Raw genomic sequence first — 23,696 nt, forward strand, 5'->3', positions numbered from 1 at the left:
CCTGGAGTCCTCCCACCTCCTTCCTAAAGCTTAGTTAGAGCTTTCTTAGTTTTGGGAAGGGGGTGGGAGGGTTCTAGGAACCTGCCACAGCCTTGCACCTTCTTCCCGAGCCCGGAAGCAACTTGCTTACCAGTGTTGAGAAAGCAGTGTGATGGCTGGGGGGGGGGGGGCACCAAGTTTTGGCCTTGCTCCCCCCACCACCAACACTGTGCAACAAGGCAGTGTGTGGCCCATGAGTTGAAGTACTTTTGCAGACTTAGTATGAAAAGTTGGAATGCCTGCTAGCCATGACGCCACAGCTGCTCTTCCAAGTTTAGTTGCTATTCAGACAACGTATTACTGTACTTACACTTTTACGCAACCTTTAAATACCGCCTATAAAATGTAGAGTTGCAAAGCTTGCAACTAGCGAATAGCAATGTCATTCATAATTAGGCACCTACATAATTTTCCAGCGTGAGGAACGGAATATAGACATACAAAACATGTAACTAGAACTGTATTAATAATGAAAAAGTCCAAAACTTCAGTAACAAAGGAACAGGCGTATAGGTGCATAGGTTTGTGCAGAAAAGGTGGGGGAAAGGCCATGTATATCTTTCTTCGAAATACATAAACACTTGTGAGCAACAGCTGAGATAGCTATCTCTCTAGCTGCTGTGAAACAGCAGCTAGAAACGTATGTGGTCTTGTACAAACTTGTTGATCACTTTCTAAGAAACAGTCACCTGCCCTTGCCGATTTCAACAGAGACACAAAACAACCTCATCACACGGCCTCCCTGATCTATGTTTGTGTGCCGTAACCCAAACGGTTTACAATTTTTACTCACTCTGTCCTGTCTTGCATGAGCAAATCTCCTTTTCCACCTCAGACTCAGCCCAACCTACAATACTAATGGGAGTGGAATTGATTTTCAGAGTTGCCTCGTTGTCACTTTACAGTATGAAATACATTATACACAACTGGTAGTGGTGCTGCTGCTATTACAACTGAACTGGAAATGCAGTATGTCTCACAAAAGCCTAGTCTCTTCTTCACATGCAGATTACATCGCATGCAACAGGACTGGGGAACTTGCAGCCTTCCAAATGCCATTGGTCAGGGATGATGGGAAGTGTAGTCCAAAAGCATCTAGCGGCCAAACAGCCACCTCACACGTGTCTTCCCTCTCTCCACCTGAATACAAAATACTGGGGACAAATCCCTAGGCTAGCAATTAATTTCTCCCCACCAACATCCGACCTAGAGATCACGAGTTCTCCCCGAAAATCACAACCCACCCCCGTGAAACCTCTCTTTCAGTTTATCTCTCACACACGTGTCTGCTTTATACACACGTATGCTCAGCCCTCCCTGCTACTGTGTGTCCCAGACTCCTAATAGATCCGTTTCACAAACTTCAACCACTTCCCGCACCTCTTCCTTCCACACAGGTCACATTCCTCCATCCCAACGCAACCACTCCATTCTTTTTGTATTTATGTTTTCCCAGCTGCCGAACCCCTTTGCTCCTTTCCCCCTCCCTCCAGCCAATAAAAGTGTCCCATTGCTCCAACAACTACCAATCAACACTCCTACCGCACTCCCACCCGCTATCAGACAATAAGTACCTCCCGTCTCCTCTTCTTTTTCCAACCAATCACTGCCACAGCCTTCACCTCCCAAGAAACCAATGGGTGGAATCTTACACGGAATCCCGCCCAACAACCTGAACGTTTCGCGTCGCGCTCTAAATCTCGCCTCTCTTCTCCCACCGTAGCCAATGAGAGACACGCAAACGGCTTCCTTCCAACCAATGGCGTAGCTTCCTCCTCCCCACCCCCTCCACGCGCCTGCCCTCCGCTGTCAACCATTTAGCGCTCTTTCTCGCTTCCTGCTTTCCACGCCCCCGCTCTGACTCCGCCCCCTTTTGCTCTCGCTTTCGGAGAATTGACCGAGGGAGGGTGCGCGTGCCGGCTTGTTTTTTTTTTCAGGTCACGCTGCGATCACGTGATAGGAAGTAGTGTCCTGTCCGAAGTGGCGATTACTTCCGTCTATTTCTCTCCCTGCCCCCCATCCCTTGTTCCTGTTGCTGAGGGGAGGCTGAGGCCTTTGGGCAGGCAGTGGCCCATCAGGTAAACGTCTAGCGGTGGGGGAAGCCCGGCCTTGCAGTTTAGGATGACGAGCTCGTAGGGAAAGAAGAAAGACAGGCTCGTGAAAATTGGGGCATTTCTATATATCTATATCTATCTATATAGATATATCTATCTATATAGATATACATATAGATATATATTATTGTTAGGATGAGAATACTTTGAATTTTGGTGTGTTCAAAATGATTCACATGCATTAGGTCAGGAATCCTTAACAACAGCCCTGTAAGGTAGGTCAGTATTAATCGTCCTCATGTTGTAGTTGTGGGTCTTTTAAGATGTGTGTATTCATGTGAGGGTGGCTTACTTCTGCTGTGGCTCTGAGGTGAAATTTCTCCTGGGGGCTTCCTCAGTCTCATAGCTGCAACGTTATTAACCTACATGCTGCTGTCATAATAATAAAAATTATGATAAATAAAAACCATATTGTTGCAGGTTTGGGTCTATTGCAACAAATAATGGCACCTTAGAAGATTAACCTTGTTTATTGTGGGTGGAGATTTCCCAGGCTACATCCCCCACTTCATCAGGTGATTTAAGTGTTGCGCGTTGTTGACAGCTACAGGTGCATGGCAGTACAAGGGAAATAAATAGTGGGGTCAAATTTGTAGAGATGGGGAACTGAGGCTTGGCATTATAAAGTTCATGATGGATCTAAGATTTGGACTGGGAACTTGCTGATTCATAGTTCTATGTCTTATTTTGAAGCTAGATGTTGCCATGTGAGGGAAAATGGCAAAAATAAAAGAGAGAAGAAGCTAGATGTTGCCTAAAATGAAGGACTGTCACCAAATAGTATTTCTAATAAAAATAGTTATAATTATAGTGCTCATACTTTAGTCATCCTTGCATCAGCCCTGTAAGGTTGTAACTTTTGGAACACTTGCCATTTTAGTCTGTTGCTGCAAAAACAGGCTTTTGCTACCTAGAAGATTTATCAGAATTATTGTAGTGCAAGTTCCTATGGAGTAGAGCAGTTCGCATAAGGCCTCCTAATGGCAATGATTGTATATGGGACTTTCAGTCACCATGTAGCACTTGTAATGTGTATAAGCACCTACTTTATAGTTCTTCTGAGCAGGGGTGTCTTTATTCACATAAAGACTTCCAGGTCAGACAGTAGAATTATTATGTATGCTTGAGCCTGACCACATATGATTTTAGGGTGGAAACAATGAAAAGAAATAGGAAGAATCTTTTAATGCATGTGTTTGGCAATGAAAGGATAAGAGGAAGAGAAATTTTAGTAGACTGGGGAAAGGAGAAATGTTTATGTTCCTTAAAAAGTACAGGAGACAGAAATGACCCCAGAGATCATCTGATGAGTAACAATCAAAGCATGCAAAAATGGCTTGGCCCGTGTCAGGGAATTAGCAGATGTAAAGCAAGTAGCACAAGTGGCATCTGCCATAAGAACTCAGTAAGGTAGATCAATATTGTTACCACTATATTGTAAATGGGAGCTCAGGCTAAGAATACAGTGGTACCTCGGGTTACATACACTTCAGGTTACAGAGTCCGCTAACCCAGAAATAGTGCTTCAGGTTAAGAACTTTGCTTCAGGTTGAGAACAGAAATCGTGCTCCGGAGGCGCAGCAGCAGCGGCAGGCCCCATTAGCTAAAGTGGTGCTTCAGGTTAAGAACAGTTTCAGGTTAAGTACAGACCTCCGGAACAAATTAAGTACTTAACCCAAGGTACCACTGTAATAGATTGCCTTGGATCATTTAAGTTAGTTTGTGGCAGAGTTGAGATTCTGCTGAGGGGGGTGAGAGGCTTCCTAGATCATTGCTTAGTGCATGGATAGGCAAACTAAGGCCCAGGGGCCGGATCCGGCCCAATCGCCTTCTAAATCTGGCTCGTGGACAGTCTGTGAATCAGCATGTTTTTACATGAGTGGAATGTGTCCTTTTGTTTAAAATGCATCTCTGGGTTATTTGTGGGGCATAGGAATCCATTCTCTTTTTTCCCCTTCAAAATATAGTCTGGTCCCCCACAAGGTCTGAGGGACTGCTGAAAAGGTTCGCTGACCCCTGGCTTAGTGTCTCAACCAACATGCTACATTATTAAATGTATCTTTCCTCCAAAGAGGTCTCCATCCCTTCATATTATCCTCACAGCCCTGTGAGGTAGGTTAGGCTGAGAATTGATGACTGGCCCAAGATCACCCAGTGAGTTTTATGGCTCAGTGAAGATTTGAACCCTGGTCTCCCAGGTCCCAGTATGACACACTAACTTACGTGATAGCATGCCTGTGTGGGGCGAGTGCTGCTTCCTTGTGTAGGAGAGGTCAGGTTTCAAAGACTTCGCCTTCTTCCTAGCAGAACAAGGTAAATCTAAAAAAGGAGTCAGAAGTGTGGGGGCAGGGATGCTATTTCTGACAAAGTCAATCTGTGTTTTTCTTGCCTACCCTAAATTACCGCCATGCCTGTTTCCCAGCTTGTTCCCCCTCTCTAAGCATCATTTTTGTCTCATCCACTGGGAGAGAGCAACTGAGTCAGAAAGGTGTAATAATTATAAATATATATTGAAGCTAAATGGATTTGAGATGAATTAGGCAAAGAAGTTTAAGATCTTATTTTTTAAAAAGATCTGAACCCCATTAGGTTTCCAGCTTTTAGGAGTGGAAGTAGGAAATGATGAGGTGATGTCAAGAGATGTTTTGGCCTATATGTTTGAAGAAGCATAAATCTAGGGGGAAGGGGTGAGCCCCTTTTTATGGGAGCAAGGATTGTGGCTCATGCTTGGATTTACAAACTTCTACTATTTGTACATGTTCCTTGAAGTCCCTTTGGTTGAAAGGTGGGGTGTTGAAAACAGATACCAGGGAAGGGAATTCTACTAGCCGAATCCCACTGATTAAGATTTGGATAATCAGCCTCATTGTGCATTGTGAACCCCATGGGAACAATAAGAGAAGTGTTGATATTAAATTGGTTAAACTGTGTGGAGAGGAAAACTACAGAAGTAGCTAAGTAGGTGAGGAGCTGGTGATGAGATGGAGGAAGGGGCAAATGATGGGTGGAGGTGGGGTCTGAGGAGAGCCTGGGTTGGGATAGTGGCCTCTGAGGATGGGGATTGCAGGAAGTGTCCAGGCTTGCTGTCTCCTTGCAGCTTGAACAGGTCAGTGTTCTTAATGAAAATCCAGCCTAGTCTGAGAATGCTCATGTCGTGTTATACCCTGTGTATGTAAATTGGAAATGTTTTCATAGTCTTTTTCCTTCAAAATAAATAAAAAGGTTATTTACCCAAAAAATGCTCCTGTTGCTGGCTGAAGTTGGCCCTCGACCAATTATTGAGAGCATATGAGTCATTTGCTGTACCATCCACGCTGGTTTCTCATTTGCTTCTCGGTTCAGTTTGGATCACTGGTTATTTATCTTTTAAAGCCGAAATCCTGTACCTAACCAGGAAGGGAGTCCCATGGAACTGCTGAGTATACATGCAAAACATTACGCTGCACAGGCCCTAAATGGCAAAGAACCAAGATGCCGAGACTCCTCTAGGCCAGTGGTTTTCAACCAGTGTGCCATGGTTATATATAATTATAACTTCTTTCTTTCCCTCCCTCCTCTGATGCCCTCTCGCAGCTCTGCCTTGAGGAGAAGACACTGAGGGAACACTCCACAAGGGAGGGTGTTCAAAAAAGGGTGAGAGGCTGCAAGCTCTGCAGGCAAGGGGTGACATAGCTGGGCTCCTGAGCACCACAGGGTGCCGCAGAAAGAATGGAGTTGGTCAAGGGAGCCGTGGACTCCAAAAGGTTGAAAACCTCTCCTCTAGGCTAGCCTTCCCTTGCTGGCTGACCAGAGTAGGAATCCAGCACCTAGCTTGAAGAAGGCTGCCAACTGCTTCTTGCCATATTCACATGGCTGTTTTCTAAGGTTAAGGGAGAGGCCTTGTTGTACATCTGTGGCTTGTTTAGCAGGAGGATGTGATAGGACCTTCTTTGTTGCTGAATGCCCTGCCCCAGAAGATTGATTTGACTACAGTGGTGCCCCGCAAGACGAATGCCTCGCAAGACGGAAAACCCGCTAAACGAAAGGGTTTTCCGTTTTGGAGGTGCTTCGCAAAACGAATTTCCTATGGGCTTGCTTCGCAAGACGAAAATGTCTTGCGAGTTCCTGCGGGGGTTTTTTCCTCCCCCCCCCTTTTCCCCAAGCCACTAAGCCGCTTATCAGCTGATCCGCTAAGCCACTTATCAGCTGATCCGCTAATCCGCTAAACCGCTTATCAGCTGATCCGCTAAGCCGCTAATAGCGCTAATCCGCAAAGCCGCTAATGGGCTTGCTTCGCAAGACGAAAAAACCGCAAGACGAAGAGACTCGCGGAACGGATTCTTTTTGTCTTGTGAGGCACCACTGTACCTTCCTGATGACACTTCATTCCAAGCTGAAGACTTTTTGTTGTTGTTCAATAGGCTTTCAATTTCTTAAAAGTTTTAAATGTGTGTTCTTGATCATACTTTTTGCCCGCTTCCTAGTTGCCATACTAGTGGGTTTATATTTTCTGCTGGTTTATGTATTTAACTTTTAGTTTCTGCATTGTTGCCTCGTGCGTTTTTTATGGTGTTGAATCACGTATGCTCCGTTCTCTAGCACCTCACTGAGTTGGCAAAGCAGGACAGAAATAGCAAGGGAATGGTTATTTTGTTGGGTGATGCGTTGGTAGCTTTGAAGGAAATGTTCCAGAGTTGCCAAAGGGAACTTGAGAGTTTTATGCTGACGTTGTAGGCTGAAGAGGAATCAAATGAATTTAAAAAAAAAACCTGATAAAAAAGAACAAACCTTGACTACAGTTGGGAACTAGCAAAGAGAGGACTTGAGTAACAATGGCACTGAGTAACATTAAAAAACAAACAAACCAGCAGTAGATCTGCTAGCAAATGGCTCTGAGGGGAAGAAATGGAAAAGTACAGGGAGGAAGTAGAAAGCAGGTAATAATGTTGGGTTCAGGGAAGATTTCTTAACAGGTCCAATCCACTAAGGCTGACTTGTAGATGCAAACCCTGAGGCATACCACTAAACTGCCAGACTCAGTAGCACAACTGTCCCAAAGCTTGTTTTTCTCAGATTTGCAGGTGATAGCTAGTTGACCGTTGTGCAGTGAGGAATGTAATTGCATAGCCTCCTTTTGTAAAAGTTGGACCTTCGGGGCATCTTTGGGTGGGATGTTGAAAAAAGTCACACAAACCTATGCAAGATAATTGTGGCGTGACATCCCACATGACAGTTGCATGCAGCAATATGCCCCATGCATGATGAAGACTGCAATCATAGCCCCACTTACCTGGAAGTAAGCCCCATTTAATTCAATAGGGCTTCCTCTGAGTAGTCATTGGTAGAATTGTGTGGTAAACCATCCAAATTTTGCACCACAGTTGTGCTGCATGCCAGTGCAGGTACCATGGCTCATATCTTTTCCTAGAAGGAAGACCTCAAGCCACTCCAAAACCTCCTCTTCCCCCAGTCCCACACTTGGCTAATTTGATATTTGCAAATTCCAGCTCAAGTTGATCTGCTGTTGAACTAATATGCATATTGGAACATAGTTAACATAGTTAATTCAGTTGTCTGCTGCAAAACTGTATCAAACTATGTTTTACAACCTTTAATAGGAATCTGCTTTTAAAATGTGATCCGCATCTGCCTATTCATATTCAAGAGGTTTCTTTGGTTATCCTTCAGTTCCATCCTTGGGTCGAACCTTGAACCTGGAACACAGTTTGATTGCCTTCCTGGCTGCCTTCCCTTCAGTTGCAGGATCAGGGACTCATGGCTGCCTTGACAGATAACCTTGGGCTCCACTTATGCCCTTGTGCTTTCGGGGGCTTTGCTACAGCTGCTGGATTCTCCCTCCTCATCACCATTACCAGCTCTGAATTCTGCACTGTAATTTCGTTCCTTTGTGGTGTAGCTCATGGGTAGGCAAACTAAGGCCTGGGGGCCGGATCCGGCCCAATCGCCATCTAAATCTAGCCCACGGATGGTCTGGGAATCAGCATGCTTTTATGTGAGTAGATTGTGTCCTTTTATTTAAAATGCATCTCTGGGTTATTTGTGGCGCCTGCCTGGTATTTTTACATGAGTAGAATGTGTGCTTTTATCTAAAATGCATCTCTGGGTTATTTTGCAGGGCACAGGAATTTGTTCTTCTTTTTTCAAAATATAGTCTGGCCTCCCACAAGGTCTGAGGGACAGCGGACTAGTCCCCTGCTGAAAAAGTTTGCTGACCCCTGTATGGGGAAATGTTGGTTGTCTGAATTACACATCCCTCCATGAATGTTGATTGGCTTGAGAACCGATGACATTTACCAGGTTTTAGCCAATTGAGAGAAAATCCTTCCCAAGCAGCATCAGTCATAGTACTATCTTAAGTGGCTTTAAATGGTTGCCTCTATAGTGTTGGCAGAACTAGGGGCAGCTGGAAAAAACAACAAAAGGCAGCCATGCTGATATGTAAGCTAGGGAAGCAGAGCCCTCAAGTCCACAGTTGGGCAACGCCTTTATTATGTCCAACCAAAACGTTGCAAAATAGTGTGCCAGCTGCAACTTTTGAGTTCTCTGGTATGCATGATCATGCAGGATGTTACCCAAAGCAGAGGCTGTGTGGATAAGGACATCAAAAACAGAACAAAATAGATCCGCTGTTGAAGGTGTGAGCCTGCATTTTTATTCAGTGTGAAGGTGGAGGTTGCAGACTGGCTCAATTGTCTGCAGTTATTAAGCTACATCTAGGATTCTGGGATGAAGAAGCAATGAGTGACCCCCGTGTTTGAAACGTAAAGAGTGGCTGTTACCCAGACCTGCCTTGTTTAAACAGGAACACAGGCAGATGCTTCCCGCAGGCAGGCAGATAGATTCTAGCCTAGATAATGAGCCAGGCGGTGCTCGGAGCACCGCGTCTATCTTTACAGTTGATGTGCAGCTCCTCTTAGCAAAATGACTTTCATCAATCTTCATTCAGGAAGCTGTGCTGACAGCCCTCAACCCACCCACCCCAACTCCCTTCTGTGGGAGACAAGAGAACAAGCCCAGTCAGAACTATGCTAATAGGAGTAACTAGCACCTGCCTAGCAAGTGATTGCAAAGAAGAGATGGAAGGTGGCGCTCCTGCGATTAGGCCTGCTTGGAAAAGAGAGAAAAGGGTGTTGCTATTGTGGCAGTCACATATAAACATGTGTGTGGTCTTCCAGTTGATGCAAGAAAGTTCAAGCCCCAGTGTCTCCAATGTAGGAGGTTCGGCATTGCTGCTATTTGTGTATACAGTCATACCTTGGATCCCAAATTCCTAGAGTCGAACATTTTGGCTCCTGAACACTGCAAACCCAGAAGTGAGTGTTCTGGTTTGCAGATGTTCTTTGGAACCTGAACGTCCAACGCAGGTTCCGATTGGCTGCAGGAACTTCCTGCAGCCAATCGGAAGTCACGCCTTGTTTTCTGAACGTTTGGAAGTCAAACAGGCTTCCGGAACAGATTCTGTTCGACTTCCAAGGTGCCACTTTATATGTGTGTGTAAGTGAATCAGCCTTCAGGATAACTCTCCTTCCCTCGGATCCCTTGTCAGTGGCATTGCCCTACAAACAAAGTGGAGACCTGAGAGAGAAATGTATTCTGCTTAACAGATATATTTGGTTGGTTGGTTTATGCTGCCAAAGAAAATTGTGTCCGTTCAGGTCTTCAACTTGGCTCTTCTGGGGTTTAACAGGCGTGTTCCTCAAGCAGTGGGGTGAGAGGCTAGAGAGCAAACGTGCTCATCTGTTTTCAACCTCTTTGAAAACCAGTCTCCCGCCCGCTCTTCTAGACCACAGAGAGCAACCTTGTTTGTTTGTTTGCTTGCTTGCTTGCTTGCTTGCTTGCTTGTTTTAAAACTGGATTTTATTTTTAAAAATCCTATAAAGCATAATCTAAAACAGTTGGATTTTCTTCTGAGCGTCGATGTCAAAAGGGACTGAACTGAGTCAAGGGGAATGAAAAACAAAACAATCCAGCTGAGTTGACAATGATTCAGTCACATGCTGGAGGAACAACACTGCTACTGTTAATGCACTCTCCAGAAGAAAGGGGTGAGTCAAGAGCTTCTGGTATGAAGAGCTGCCCTGCAGGATCGGAAGAATGTCGGTCTAGCCCAGCATTCTCTTTGTAGTGCCGTGCAGTGGTTAGAGTGTGGCTCTAGGACCTGGGAGAGCAGGGTCAATTGCTGGCTCTCAGCCTAACCTATCTCACAGGGTGTGTTGGGAAAAATGGGGAGGGGGGGCAGACTATGTTCAGCACCTAGAGTTTCCTGGAGGAGAGGGATGCTGTACATAAGTATATTTCTCACAGGCCACATAAGTGCCTTTAGGAGTTCACAAAGGGGGTGTGAAGGTCTTATCCTCTGGTAGCCTCTCTTTTTTCAGTTTTTCCAACAGAAAAAAAGGATTTTGGAACAGCCATTAAAAATGGATCTGTGGAATGTTTTAACTCTTGGAATGGGTAAAATGTTATTTGACATGAGGTTTCTTTTGTTTACTACAAAATCGATGGTTTCTCTTTTCAGCCTTTTATTTCTCTCCCCCCAAACCTCTCAGATGGCAAAAATCAAGCTACACGTGCTGAGGTAGCATGCGGTATAACAGTTTTTCAGCTTGCTCTCTCTAGTTCTGGGTATGGTTGCAGTGTTACTTGTACAAAATAAGGCAGTTATATTTCAGGAGACTGCAATCCTATCCTAAGGATGCTTACCTGGGAGGGAGCTCTACGAAATAGTCATGAATTTTCTTCCCCCAACCTGGGTGACCAAAATCCACAGTCCTTTAACCTCTCATCTCCATGGATGCTGTATACCTGCTCTGAAAAACCCTCGTTCTTCTGCCTTTCAGCCAGAGATACACTTGGGCAGGGGGTGGCAATGAGCAATTTTATTGAGCAATCCTATGACAGTTGCTTAAGTGGTGTTCAGACTTCTGCACAGAGCGAGGAGATGGGTAGAGGCACCAATGTGTATTATTCAGGAATCACAGATGGCTGAACTTCTTCTTTCGTTTGAGACGCTTGGGTCTCCTGCAGAAAGTGGAGGTCCCAGTTCTTACTCAGTTATGTGAAGTGACATTTCCCTCCCTTCAGTTGAAGCTAAGTGGCTTAAGAGTCTTATTTGCACAGGGGTTGACACACGCATGCATACGAAAGGGCGCTTGCATGTGTAAATTGTGTTGGGCTTTTTCCTCCTTGCAGGAAGTTTACAGTTGGAAGGTCTAATCCTTTCTCAGTTGCTGCTGTCATATATTTCTCTGGCAAAAGCTACTGCTTGGGAGATGAAATTGTGCGTGTGCATATTCATTCTTGGGAACTGCTTTTCCATCTTTAAAACGTGGTGCGTGAAATGTTATTTGGATGCTTCACTTTTCATATGTCTGCAGGCCCTACTTTCTTATTTATGGAACCCAGCTCTGGGGGAAACAAAGCACAGGGATCTTCTGACATATCTAGAAAACCTGTGATCTGACTGTCATACTTTGATCCGGGTGGGGTGGGTGGGTGGCTGGTGTTCTCCAAAGATGCTGGAAATTAGAGAGAAGCAGATAGGGTTTTGGGGTACTTGGCCAGTAGCTGCTGCTGGAGTCTAGTTATTGCAAAATCTTTTTCCAGCTCTGCTGCCTTTTGGGTTGGGAAATTGAATTAGATGACCTTTGGTTCCTTCCAAGTCTCTGAACCGCCATCTGATATAACAGTTGCAGCTATTGTGAGTGAGGGCCCAGTTCCCTCAACTCCCATCTGGGCTTCAAGGAACAAAAACTGGGATGAGGTAGACCAGCGTTTTCATGCTTCCTTTTTATTCAACCCAGAAAAACAGATAGCAAAAAAAGGAAAAGAAACATGGTATGTTTGAGAGGTGTAAATAACTCTCAGTTTCTTGGCTGTCACTACGTGCACCCAAAGCATTAACCTGCATTTTGGTTTCCTGCTGAGGATCTTGATCTCATTCTCTTTCCCTTTTCCCTCTGCTGCCAGAATACCAAGACGATCTCACTTCCCTGTTCTTTCTCTCCAGCCCCCCTGCAACCCCCACTGCAGATGAGCCATTGACAGAGTCACGGATGACACGTCTGCACACGAGAGCCAACCCTTTCACCCTCCTGCCTGAGGATGAGCAAGCTGTGGGGCTTGCAGAACGGTGACCTGGAGCAGAGTCTTCCCGCCATTGCATCCTCTCTTTCCCACAGCCAGGGCCTCTCCCCGCACCACTTCTTCTCTCCCGAGAGGAGGCGAGCCATTTCTGACGTGCGTCGGACCTTCTGCCTCTTTGTGACCTTCGATCTTCTCTTCGTCTCGCTCCTCTGGATAATTGAACTGAACGTGAGTTGAGGAGCTGGCCTTTGTGAATATGGTTTCCTGCTTCCCCCCGGGGTTTGGCTTAAACAAGGATCCCAGAAGTGGTTGTCCCTGAACATGTTCATATAGCAACGGCAGTGAGTCAGGCTCAGTTTAAAACAAAACAAAAAAACAGGGAGTGCCTCTCTCTGAGAGTCCATGCAGGCAGAAAGCAGTGTGCCAGACTCCTCCGTGCTGGTTCCCTTCACCGCCTCTGCCTTGAGCTGTCAGTGTGCTGCTTTCATCGCAGCCCACAAGTCTGTCCGTTGTCGGGTATTGTTAGCTCCCAGGGTGAGTCTGCTCAGGTGGCGATGCTGCTTGGGCCAAGAGCAACTCATGAGATTGAAGCCCCATTCAATGTTTCTGCACACGGTGGAATTGTACACAGTGAACAGGAAGTTGGGCCGCGCCAGGTAGCCCCTTCCGCATGGCATCTCCATGTACAGAGCAAACCGTTTAAAGGGAGGGAGTCTTCACAGGCTCTTAACACTCAGGGTTCAAGATCACAGGGAAGCCTGCGCATGCTTAAGCTCCCTCCCTCCTTTCAGACCTTTGTGTTGCATGTGTGTGAGGGAGTTGGGAGCTGCTGATCTGGCTGTCCAGAGATCTAACCGTCACCCAGTTGCAAATCACTCTTAGAAATTATCCATGTGCTGGGTGCCTTTTGCAAGTGGCGCAGGTCCAACTGGAACCACGTGGAGAACTCTAGATTCCAGGTTGGCAGCTGACATCTCAATCTGGCTGGCCTCTCCAGCTTTCTTAAGCAGAAGAGCTTATTCATTGCATTTATTTCACACCTTTTCCTCTGAGGAGTACATGGCTCACCTCTGTCTTCAGTTAATCCCTACAATGTCTCCGTGAGGAAGGTTAAGAGGCAGAGACTGGCTCAAGGTCACTCAGTGAGCTTCATGACTGAGTGGGGATTTGAACCCTGACCTCCCAAGGTCCCAGTCCAACATGCTAACCACTACACCGCACTGGCTTCCTGGAGTACTTATGCTATGGGACAGCTCTATAAGTTCAAGTAGGTAGATAAATTTGAGGAAAGCAAAATGTCACTTAGAGAAGAATCTGAAATATTTTCCTTGAAGCTTGCATTTGTTTTATTTGATGTTCTATAAACTGCTTTGAGAATTTTTCTTTTAAATATAAAGCAGGATAGAAATAAAATGAATAATAATAATGTTTCACTAAAAAGAAAATGTCCTTGACATTCCGTTGTGGTGACTGTAACTCAGGTTTAAGGTGCCAATTGGCGATATCAGCTTATATATCTGAGTTTCTAACACTGTGGCAAGTCCTTGTTTTACTGGTCATCTTTAGGTAGAAAAAGAGTGAACTCTTCTTCCTCCCCCTCCTATTATCCGGGGGTTCTTTGTGAGCTCATTTCGGCCTCAGAAGGAGTAAACCAAATCAGAGGCTGAACTGAGTTAGCAAATTGTTAGTCCCAGATTTAAATGATAAACAAGCCTGAGATAAGCAGTGAGTCATTGCTTAGAACTGTTCTAATCGTTGGGCTGAAAGGAAGGATAAATCCAAATGTTGTCCTCGCCCACAAAGAAACCCACACAAATCTGGACCAGTGCACGCTGCAAGCTTGTGGCAGGAAGACCGATGACTCAAGCAAGTGACCTACACGCTACAGAAGTGGGAGCCAATCTGACCTTGCAGGAAAAATTCCTGACCTCACATGTTTTCAGATGGCTCAACTAAGCGTCAGGAAAACCCTACCCATTAATATAAAGCAATGCTATGATTCCCCTGGCACCAACATATTAAAAGTCAGGGGTGAGGAACCTCTAACTTGGATCCCAATTTGGCCTGTGTGGATGCTTTCACCAAACCATGCCCACCTGCCCTACACATGATGCCATATGTGATATTTGGTGTGGGGCAGTAGAGACATGGTTGGATCAACTGCACAACCGAACTCTCTGTGGGAGCTCAAATGCTCAGCTGATCCTCGCAGAGAGCAGGCTTTAAATGATCACAGGTCGGAGCATTGCAATAAAGAGTCCCAGGCTGGCATTGTGGTGTCTTAATTTATTTGACTTTAATCTTGCCAATCTGCAGGCCACCAAAAGCATCCAGGAGAGTCTGAAGTATGAAATCATCGAGTACAACTTTAAAACGTCCTTTTTTGACATATTTGTAAGTATCCTGACAAAATTGTTGCTTGCAGTAATAGCCAAGGGGAGACCTGAGGGTGGGCATGGCAGGCTGAGTGCAGAGGAATGCCAAAGGAGCCATGAGGTCAGTACACAGGCAGCTTCAGTAGTCCGTGCATTTCACAGAACTCCTTGTCTGTTAGGCCCTACCTGGATAAGAGTCCTATGCAAGCCCGAAAGTTTGCCTAGTCTTGGTGCCAGTTGAGATTGACTCATAAAAAGAGATTTTAACTTCTCTGTGTTTTTGAGACCTTCACAATGGCCTTCTCATGATTTGCCTCTTGTGTTCCTTCTTATCAGCTCTTGGCTTTCTTCCGGTTTTCGGTGCTGCTCCTGGGATATGCTGTCCTCAAGCTCCGCCACTGGTGGGTCATTGCGGTAAGAAGTCAACTTTTTATCTTGCTCTCAGAGACGTACATAACATTGAATTGCAGCTGTGGTTTGCTTGCTTGTTTGTTTGTTCATGGGCTTCTCTCTTTTATCCCCACCCTCCAGATCACTACATTGGTGTCCAGTGCCTTCCTGATTGTGAAAGTTATCCTTTCGGACGTGAGTTGCTGATAGCAAACATGGGTTCTGCTCTAAATCTTCATGGTCCCTTTCCAAAACCTCGGTGCAAATTGCAAGCCTTTAAAAGAAGATGGTGCAAAATTTCAGTTTTTTAAAAAATGGGAACATTTTAAACTTCAGGGCTGCTTGTTGGTTTGGGGGCACAAATGGATGGTTACAAGTGCTTTGGGTGTAGTTGTTCCATGACAAATACTGGAGATCATTTCATATGAATCATGTCATCTCCTTTTTTTCCGACCAACAGCTGCTGAACAAAGGGGCTTTTGGCTATCTGCTGCCCATCATTTCCTTTGTCCTTGCCTGGCTGGAAACATGGTTTCTGGATTTTAAAGTCTTGCCCCAAGAGGCTGAGGAAGAGCAATGTGAGTCTGTCTTGAGTGAGGATGGATGAATGGAATAAATCTCCTACCCCGGTAAAATTGGTTTTGACAGCCCTGCCAGGGTCGTGTCCCATGTGTTGTGAGGGGGGTGAGGGTGGCAGCACTCAGAAAGCAGATGACCTTAAGGGTTCATGGAAGCAGGTTGCTGTATTTACAGTAGGTATCGCTGGATCTACATTCTGATGCCTCAAGGCCTTTTAATATGTTAGATTAGTCCTATGCGAGGAAAGCATTGAAAAGCAAAATAATGCAAAAGATTACTCTTCCGTTCTGTGTCTTTGGGGTTTTGTTTTTGCATGTTGAGAAAAGGGTTTAAAGATGACAAAACTAAGCAAGCACTTTGCCACGATTGGATTAGGGAAACGCTCAGGGTTGCTTGGAGGAAAAAGCTCTCTATTGCATTAGATGCTTAATTGCTTTGGAGATATGATAGGCAAAGAGGCCATCATTCTCCATGTAGATAACATGTCTTGTCTCCAGCTGAAAGGTTGAGGGGGAAGCAGCTTGGCCAACTCCTAAAGGGTAGTGATAAATCTGCTTATCTGTGCGAAGGTGTCTGAGTGTGTTAAGCGACAATGCGCTGCCTTGTTGTTGTGCAACAAAATGTCCAAGTTCAGAGTACACCAAGTTCATCTGCATACATTGATTAGGTTTCCTTTTGGCTTTCTTCCTGTGATTCAGAGTTTGCAGTGCGTTAAAACGTATAGTGAGTCAATGAAGTGAAGTTATTTCCTAGTATTCTTCCATAACCATGAGGCCTAGAAACTTGTGCAGCCACAATGAGGTTGGAAAGGATGTCGAGGGTGATCCATTCTGTTCCATATGACTCTCATGGTCTCCCTCAACCACCAAAGGCCTATGTATTTAAAATGCCAGGCCAACATCCTTCTGCAAGCTCAGTACTTGGTTGAGAATCTGCAAATTGAAGTTGCTGGAAGTGAAATGCTTCAGCATGTGTGCTCCTCTCACTGAGCTTAGCTCTCCCCCCTTCCCACACCTGCTCAGGCAGATCTTCAGCTCAACCCACCAAGTTAGGAGGCCAGCCCAGTCCTGGTGTTCTCCACTCCATTCAAGCTTAGGAGGCCAACTTCTGCCTCTTTCTCCAGGGCTTGTGCTTCCCTGGTCTTTCATTCCGAGCCGCTCATCAAACTAGATTCCCAGTTCGCCCTCGGTGAAGTTATTGTTCTCACTTTATTAAGGGAGGCAGAAGTACTGAGAGGATTGCTGGCTCTTCTCAAGCACAGTTCTGCCCTTTCTCAGACAGCTTTTCCTCCCTCATCTGGGGGTCACACGGGTTGAGCCAGGGATATAAATGCAATGCAATATAAATGAGCTGATTTCCACCCCCATCTCTTTCCAGGGTACCTGGCAGCTCAAGCTGCTGTGGCCCGAGGACCCCGCCTTTATTCAGGGGCGCTTTCAGACGGCCAGTTCTACTCCCCTCCAGAGTCCGTTGCAGGTAATGACATTTCTTCCAAAAACTTGGGTATGATGTATTTCTGAAAGTCTGTCTCTAACTGAGCACTGGTAAAAAATAATAATAAATAACTCAGTCCTCTCTTTACCAGTCAGTTAATGTGTACAGAGTGTAATATGAAAGTTGCAAACACACGAGATTGCCACTAGTCTTCTGAGTTGCAGTAATCTATAGCTTGTTTGAGCCCAGCCAAGCTCTCTTAACTTCTGTGTTACAAGAAGGGGCCAGTCATAACATGTACATCTCATATGCCCCATTTCTGCAGTATCCATGCTTTCGTTCACAAGAGAGAGGAAGAGCACAAAGGGTTATTTCAGGAACTCTCGGCCTATTTCCTGGGAGATAATAGTGTGTTGCAAGAAATACATGGACCAAAAGGTCCTATGGGCTGTATATTCCTGTCCACGCAGGAGGCAGCCCACTGCGTCTTTGCATAATCCAGTGTTCTGGCCTTACTTGTCTTCTGCAGAAGTTGAATTGGGAAGAGGTAATTCTGTTGTATCTGCATTAGTGACACTGGGATCTGTCACTCAGTCTCAATGCAGAGATGTAGCACTATTGTCCATCCTCTAAGGAGGCTACATGTTGCATCTCTGTGTGAATTACTGCTCTGGGCTTCCTTCCAGTCAGGCAGCACACTTAAGACCAGTGACTCAGGCAGAAACCCAGGAGAAGTGGCTGCCTGGAGGTGGGTAATTCCTACTACTCTGGCCACTGGATGACCCTTGCTCAGCAGCCATTCCTAAAGATGAACTTGTGTGAACAAACAGCCTTGGAATTGTGCAATGCTGCTTTGTATCCTATGCTTAACACTTCCAGATCTCCCATCATTTAACTTTTAAACGTTTCCTTTCCCCCCTCGTTCTCTAGGATCAGATGACTCAGATGATGAACTTTTGGGAAAGAGGACATTAACTGACCAGGTAAGCCCAGTGGCGTAGCTAGCTGCTCGGGTGCCCAGTGCATCCTGCAGCCAGCTGCCCATGATGGCAAGGCAAGCCAAGGCAGGGCGTGCTTGCGTGGAGCCTCTCCGCAGCCTCCCCCTCAGCTATAGGGCGGCTGAGGTGGTGGGCAGACTCGAAAAAGCAGCGCAGAGCTTGCAGGCAGTCCGCCCACCGCCTCCCCCTCAGGAGAGACGAGTGGCTCAGGCATGCTGCAGCCCCTGTGGTGTGACGCCCAGTGCCCCCCCGCCTCACCTAGCCACGCCTCTGGATTAGGCAGATGCATGGAGGAGAGGGCTGTCAAAGGCTACTAGCCATAACTGTGCTCTGCCTGCAAAGTTGGAGGCAGCAATGCTTCTGGTTTCTGGAAATCACTCGAGGGGAAGAGTGTTCCTGCAGTGGCGTAGGAAGGGGTGTGCAGTGGGTGCAGGAGTTTTGGGGTTTTTTTATTTTAAAAAAGTGTTGTGAGCCCTTTATTTATTTATTTATTTATTTTAAAAACACATGTTTTTGCCAATTTGTCAGTGATGACACCCAGGGCAGTCCGCACCCCCCTTCCTACGCCGCTGGGTAAGCCTTTATGTGACCTGAGCAGCAATATGTAGCCCCTTTCGCGTTTACTTTCAATCAGTTGGAAAAGCCTCAGTTTCCAAAGATTGCTAGCGTGGTCAGAAATACACCTCAGTGTTGTGGGGGCTGCATGGACAGCATCTCGCAAGCACAATTGTTTCCTACAGCTCCTTCATGCCTTATAGGTAGGGTTTAATAGACCTTGACCTTGTTTCCCTTGACAGGATACATTCCGTCAATGTTTCAGCAGCATACGTGGCCCACCAAAATGCTTATCACAGGCACATACTCAGTTTAGCAAGAGGGGTAATGCATTGTTGAGGGGCTGGTGTGTAGCATAATGGCTAATCGCATGGGCCAGAAAGCCCCTGGTCTAAATTTTGGCTTGGCTATGAGAAGAAGCTGGGGTAACTCAGCTAATCCACTGTCTCTCAGCCTCCATTTGCCCCTGATCTGTGTTACGCCCACTGTCCTCTCTGGGAGCCACGTTGATGGGTAAATGAAACTAGTGTATGCTTAAGTCTAGCTCCAGGTGGTTTGTAGTGGTTAAGTGTTGGTTGGTTGGTTGTATGTACTCGCACCCAGTCACCAGTTTTTTAAAAAGCAATAATTGAATTTCATAAATGACATTATTTATGCACACTTTTTTGTGTATGCATTCATTCTTCCAAAAGCTTCTTTAAATAAGATTCATTTCTGCACGCTGTGTTCCTGTTTTTAATGCATGCACATTTCATAGTAACTATAATATAATTCCCACTCTTATGTTCCCAATGTACTTTGGTTTCCAGAACCGACCTGTTCAATGCCTTCAGGCATCAGTAATTTTAAATAGGCCTGTACCACTCTCACAACTTGCAGTGCAACTGCAGACACAACAGTAGCACATCCATTGTGTTATTTTAGGTAACGTGGATGCACGCACGCACACAATGAGCATTCTCCTTGTCTTTTGGTAAAGGTTCAGATGACTGCCAGAAAAACATGAATTGTTTCTCTTGTTCTTTAACCAACACGCAGCCTTGGAGTCTTGATTATAACAAAATTTTATAGTTAACTTATCAAATTGATTAACTACCTTCAAACTCTGTGAGGAGAGTGTGAAATGCTTCAGAATTCTCAGAATCCCAATCTTTGTTTTGTGGAAGTCAGGTCATATATATATATATATATATGAATGAGAGAAGTCTGTTTTATGATGTGTACATTTCTCTCATCTCCTGTTGGCCACTAGGGGGCAGCATTAATCCAAAGCAGCTGACTGAATTTTCACTTTGAGCATCCCAAATAATTTGCTTTGTACATTGCCATTTGTTTACTTTTATGATTTCTTACCTGCCCTTCACCACAAGGTTCCGACATTGCAGAAATGCAGTGTTAGAATCAGTTAAAACATTGCTAGTCCATTTACAATTATACTTTTCCCAGACCATTATTGGTTTTTTTCGAACTTATGGGTCATTGCTGATGTGGTTTGGGTACGTGCCTACATCCTGGGAGGACCTTATCCTGCCTGGAGATAGTTGCTGCTCACTCCATGTGAGCAATTGAACGACAGCCAGTGCATCCATATTATAAGCCACGCTAACATACTTACCTAGTTGAATTGCAGCAGCTCTCCCTCTGCTGCCAGGTGGGGATGGGAAGAAGCAGAAAGGCAACACTGAAAGCGAGCTGGGGAGGGGGGTGTTAGGCTGGTGGAGAGGCTTGGTTTCACCCATTTCAGTGGGTCTACTCTGAGTACAGTCTCATCTGCACTATACATTTAAAGCAGTGTCATACCACTTGCCTACCCTCCAAAGAATCCCAGGAACCATCGTTTATTAAGGGTGCTAAGAGTGGTTAAAGGTAAATCGTGGGGATTCGAACCACCGACCTTTTGATCGGCAAGTCCTAGGCTCTGTGGTTTAACCCACAGTTCCACCCGCGTCCCTTGTTAAAGGTACTGAGCCATTATTCCCCTTGGAGCTGTTATTCCCAGAAGTGGGGAATAACCACTCTGAGAACTGTAGCTCTTTTGAGGAGAATGGGGTGGCGCTGTGGTCTAAACCACTGAGCCTAAGGCTTGCTGATTAGAACTTCAGCGGTTCGAATCCCCGTGACGGAGTGAGCTCCCGTTGCTCGGTCCCTGCTCCTGCCAACCTAGCAGTTCGAAAGCCCGTCAAAGTGCAAGTAGATCAATAGGTACCACTCCGGCGGGAAGGTAAACGGCCTTTCCATGCGCTGCTCTGGCTCGCCAGAAGCGGCTTAGTCATGCTGGCCACATGACCCGGAAGCTGTACGCCGGCTCCCTTAGCCAATAAAGCGAGATGAGCGCCGCAACCCTAGAGTCAGTCACGACTGGACCTAATGGTTAGGGGTCCCTTTACCTTTACCTTACCTTTAACAAACTACAGATCCCATGATTCTTTGGGGGAAGCCATGACTGTTTAATGTGGCATGGTGCTGATTTAACCGTATAGCGCAGACGGGGCCCGGGACTAGCATTGGATGCAGCTCAGAGGATGTGGAACTGGTGCTTTATCCCTAAACTGTGGACTGTTTGTCATAGGAAATGAATTGACTGTTAGCTTTGTCCTAGGAAAGAGAATACATCCAACAAGGCAAAGCAGCAATGGAGGTGGTCGACCAGATCTTAGCCCAAGAGGAGAACTGGACGTTTGAGAGATGCAGTGTAAGTTTATGGTTCCTGAAAGATGATTTATCGCCCTTGCAGGGGGGAGGGCGGAAGCGGTGTTACTCTTCTGATCAGATTTCGAAAAGAAGTAATCGTCTATTTTAAGCTGGGTAGGGCTGTTCGGCTCTCCCTGCGTGTAACCTTAGCATGTTTACTTTTAAGAATCTTGGGGAGCCTTGCCATGAGATGAGAGAGCCTTGTTCTTCGGTAGCTGCTCTTTTAAATGCCTCCCCCACATGGTGAAATAGCGGTACTGTCTTTATTTTTCACACCACTTAAAAGCCTATTCACAACTAAACAGCATAGAAAATGATGATGATGAGTTTTAATTTTCAAAAAGAAGTAATGCTGCAGTTGTGTGACTCGGCACCCCTCATCCTCTCTTGAGAATTTTTTTTTTAAGATGCATATTTTTGCTATTCCTGGTGGGGTTTTTTTTGCTATTCCTGCTTTTGCTATTCCTACTGTAGTTTCTACCTTGAACTTGTGCATCTTCTGATAGCAGCCCTGAAACCTGGCGCTTAGAGGAGAGGGTAGCATATTTGCATGCTGTTAAACAGCCCTGTGTCCTAGCGATGGGCAAGAGGCCTAATTCAGTGCTGGAAGTTCTCGCAGTCCTGCACAAAAGCAGCTCTGCCCTTCCACTGTGGAACTCATATGCCCTCCATCCTCTCATGCAGGAGTTTGGCGACACGGTTCACTCTCTGGAAATGCCATATTACGGCAAGGTGTTCATCCTGAAGGTAAGTTGCCTTGACTTTTCCTCTGAAGCCAATGACTTGCAGAAGTTGCAGTTTTCCTCCTGCACCTTCAGTTAAAAAGAGATTGGGAGGTGGTGTGGAGGCTGTCGCACAGGAATTAAAATCTGGAAGGAGTGTTGTTTGTAGGATTGGGGGAGAGGAAGCAGAATGGGTGAGGCAGCCGTCCATTCTGTCTGGGTTCCTCTTTGGGGATATTGGGGGGGGGGGTGTTAATTTGCTTCTAGCAGCGAAACAAACTTTTGTTTCTGCTCGCTTTGCCAAGAATGAACTGAACTTGTGTTTTCATTTTTTGGGAGCTGCCCAGTGGAAATAAGACCATTGCCACGGGGTAACTAAGCTTCCCAGAGATCATCCTTTAGTTTCCATTGGCTTAGGTTAATTTCATCCCTCTTGGAAAACTTTCCCATTGGAGAACTTGGGTGGCAGCGGTCTTCCTTTTTCAACGAATCGGGGCTGGGAACCTTTTTCAGCCCAAGGTCTGAAGTCCCTTTGGCATTACTTACTATGGTCTACTTGCCAGCTACAGATTAGGCCAAAGTCACAGTCATACATCCACATGCGCACCCATAATTCACACATCAAAGGAGTCTTCATTTAAATGACCTTTCTTGCATCCTCCATGCAGGCATCCCCATGCCCTGCAAGGCATAGGAAAAACCACAAGGCAAAAATAAGGCATTTTCATCCATTTTCATTATTTATTCCCTCTATCCATTCTTGCTGCCCCTTTCATCCCCATATTCAAGGCTCTTTAGGACTCTTCAGAGGCTTTGGGGGGGTGTGCTTGTCGCCTCTTCCTAGCTAGGTTCCCTTTGCATCCCTTGGGGGACTTTGTAGGCAACCCCCCCTCAGAGGGACAGGGCAGAGCTAGTAAAAGAGAGCTGGGTGATTAACAAGCCTCCCTCCCTTGCAGGCAATTCTACAGTGTCCTGCCGAGATAGTTTACCAGGAGATGATTCTTCAGCCGGAGAAGATGGTCCTGTGGAATAAAACCTTGTTAGCATGCCAGGTAGGTCTTGGCAAACTCAGCTGCTAATTACTTATCCCTAAATTTTAACTCCTGGCTTTAGTCACTCTCAATCTCTTCTAGTCTTTGATGAGGGCAAAACCAGGAACAAACGAAAACCTTTTGTATGTGCATCTCTCACTGCTGTGAATTGTTGTCTGTGTTGCCCACTTAGGGGGGAAGTTTTGGGCTAGGGTGGATTGTATATTGAGGTCCTTCCTTGATCTCTGTTGGACGTGGCAACCTTTCAAGTTTTTCCTGTCCTACAGTTTCTGCATACTTCCTTGAGCTCCTCAGAAGCTGCTTGTGATGAAGCTGCCACTGAGTGCCTTGTTTCACCTTTCTTAGCGTGAACCGGGAAGCTTTTGCCCCTTGCATGGCTGAGGGATGGGTTGCTCCTTCTGCACTGTGTTGTGGGGTTTCTTCCTGAAGTGCCTGCGAGGGAGCAGGCACACAGGGCAAACAATTTCACATTTAATTGAAACAGAACTGAGGCGTGGCAAAATGATTTAGAAGCGCAAACCATCTAATGGGATAAACCCAACCCTGTTTAAGGCTCTCTGTGGCATTCTGCAAGGTTGTTCGTGATGCAGCTTTTAGATTTTGTTTTCTTGCAAGCATGAGTCCTTCTGTCTTAGTTGATGTCAAAGTACTACACGGAGCC

General features: G+C 45.8%; 1 protein-coding gene across 1 annotated transcript in view; it reads left to right on the forward strand.

The window, feature by feature from the left end:
- The first annotated feature begins 1,920 nt into the window (after window positions 1-1,920).
- The window catches only part of STARD3 (StAR related lipid transfer domain containing 3), a 28,758-nt gene continuing 6,982 nt past the window's right edge, over window positions 1,921-23,696 (forward strand). The window contains exons 1-11 of the mRNA XM_082196884.1: window positions 1,921-2,117; window positions 12,163-12,467; window positions 14,556-14,633; window positions 14,951-15,028; window positions 15,146-15,199; window positions 15,465-15,582; window positions 16,961-17,059; window positions 17,948-18,000; window positions 21,170-21,262; window positions 21,946-22,008; window positions 22,940-23,035. Of these exons, the coding sequence (XP_082053010.1) occupies window positions 12,258-12,467; window positions 14,556-14,633; window positions 14,951-15,028; window positions 15,146-15,199; window positions 15,465-15,582; window positions 16,961-17,059; window positions 17,948-18,000; window positions 21,170-21,262; window positions 21,946-22,008; window positions 22,940-23,035 (942 nt within the window). The 5' untranslated portion in view covers window positions 1,921-2,117; window positions 12,163-12,257. The remainder of the gene's footprint in view (window positions 2,118-12,162; window positions 12,468-14,555; window positions 14,634-14,950; window positions 15,029-15,145; window positions 15,200-15,464; window positions 15,583-16,960; window positions 17,060-17,947; window positions 18,001-21,169; window positions 21,263-21,945; window positions 22,009-22,939; window positions 23,036-23,696) is intronic.

The sequence above is a fragment of the Podarcis vaucheri genome, assembly GCF_965113315.1.
Source record: "Podarcis vaucheri genome assembly, chromosome: 13".
Lineage (NCBI taxonomy): Eukaryota > Metazoa > Chordata > Lepidosauria > Squamata > Lacertidae > Podarcis > Podarcis vaucheri.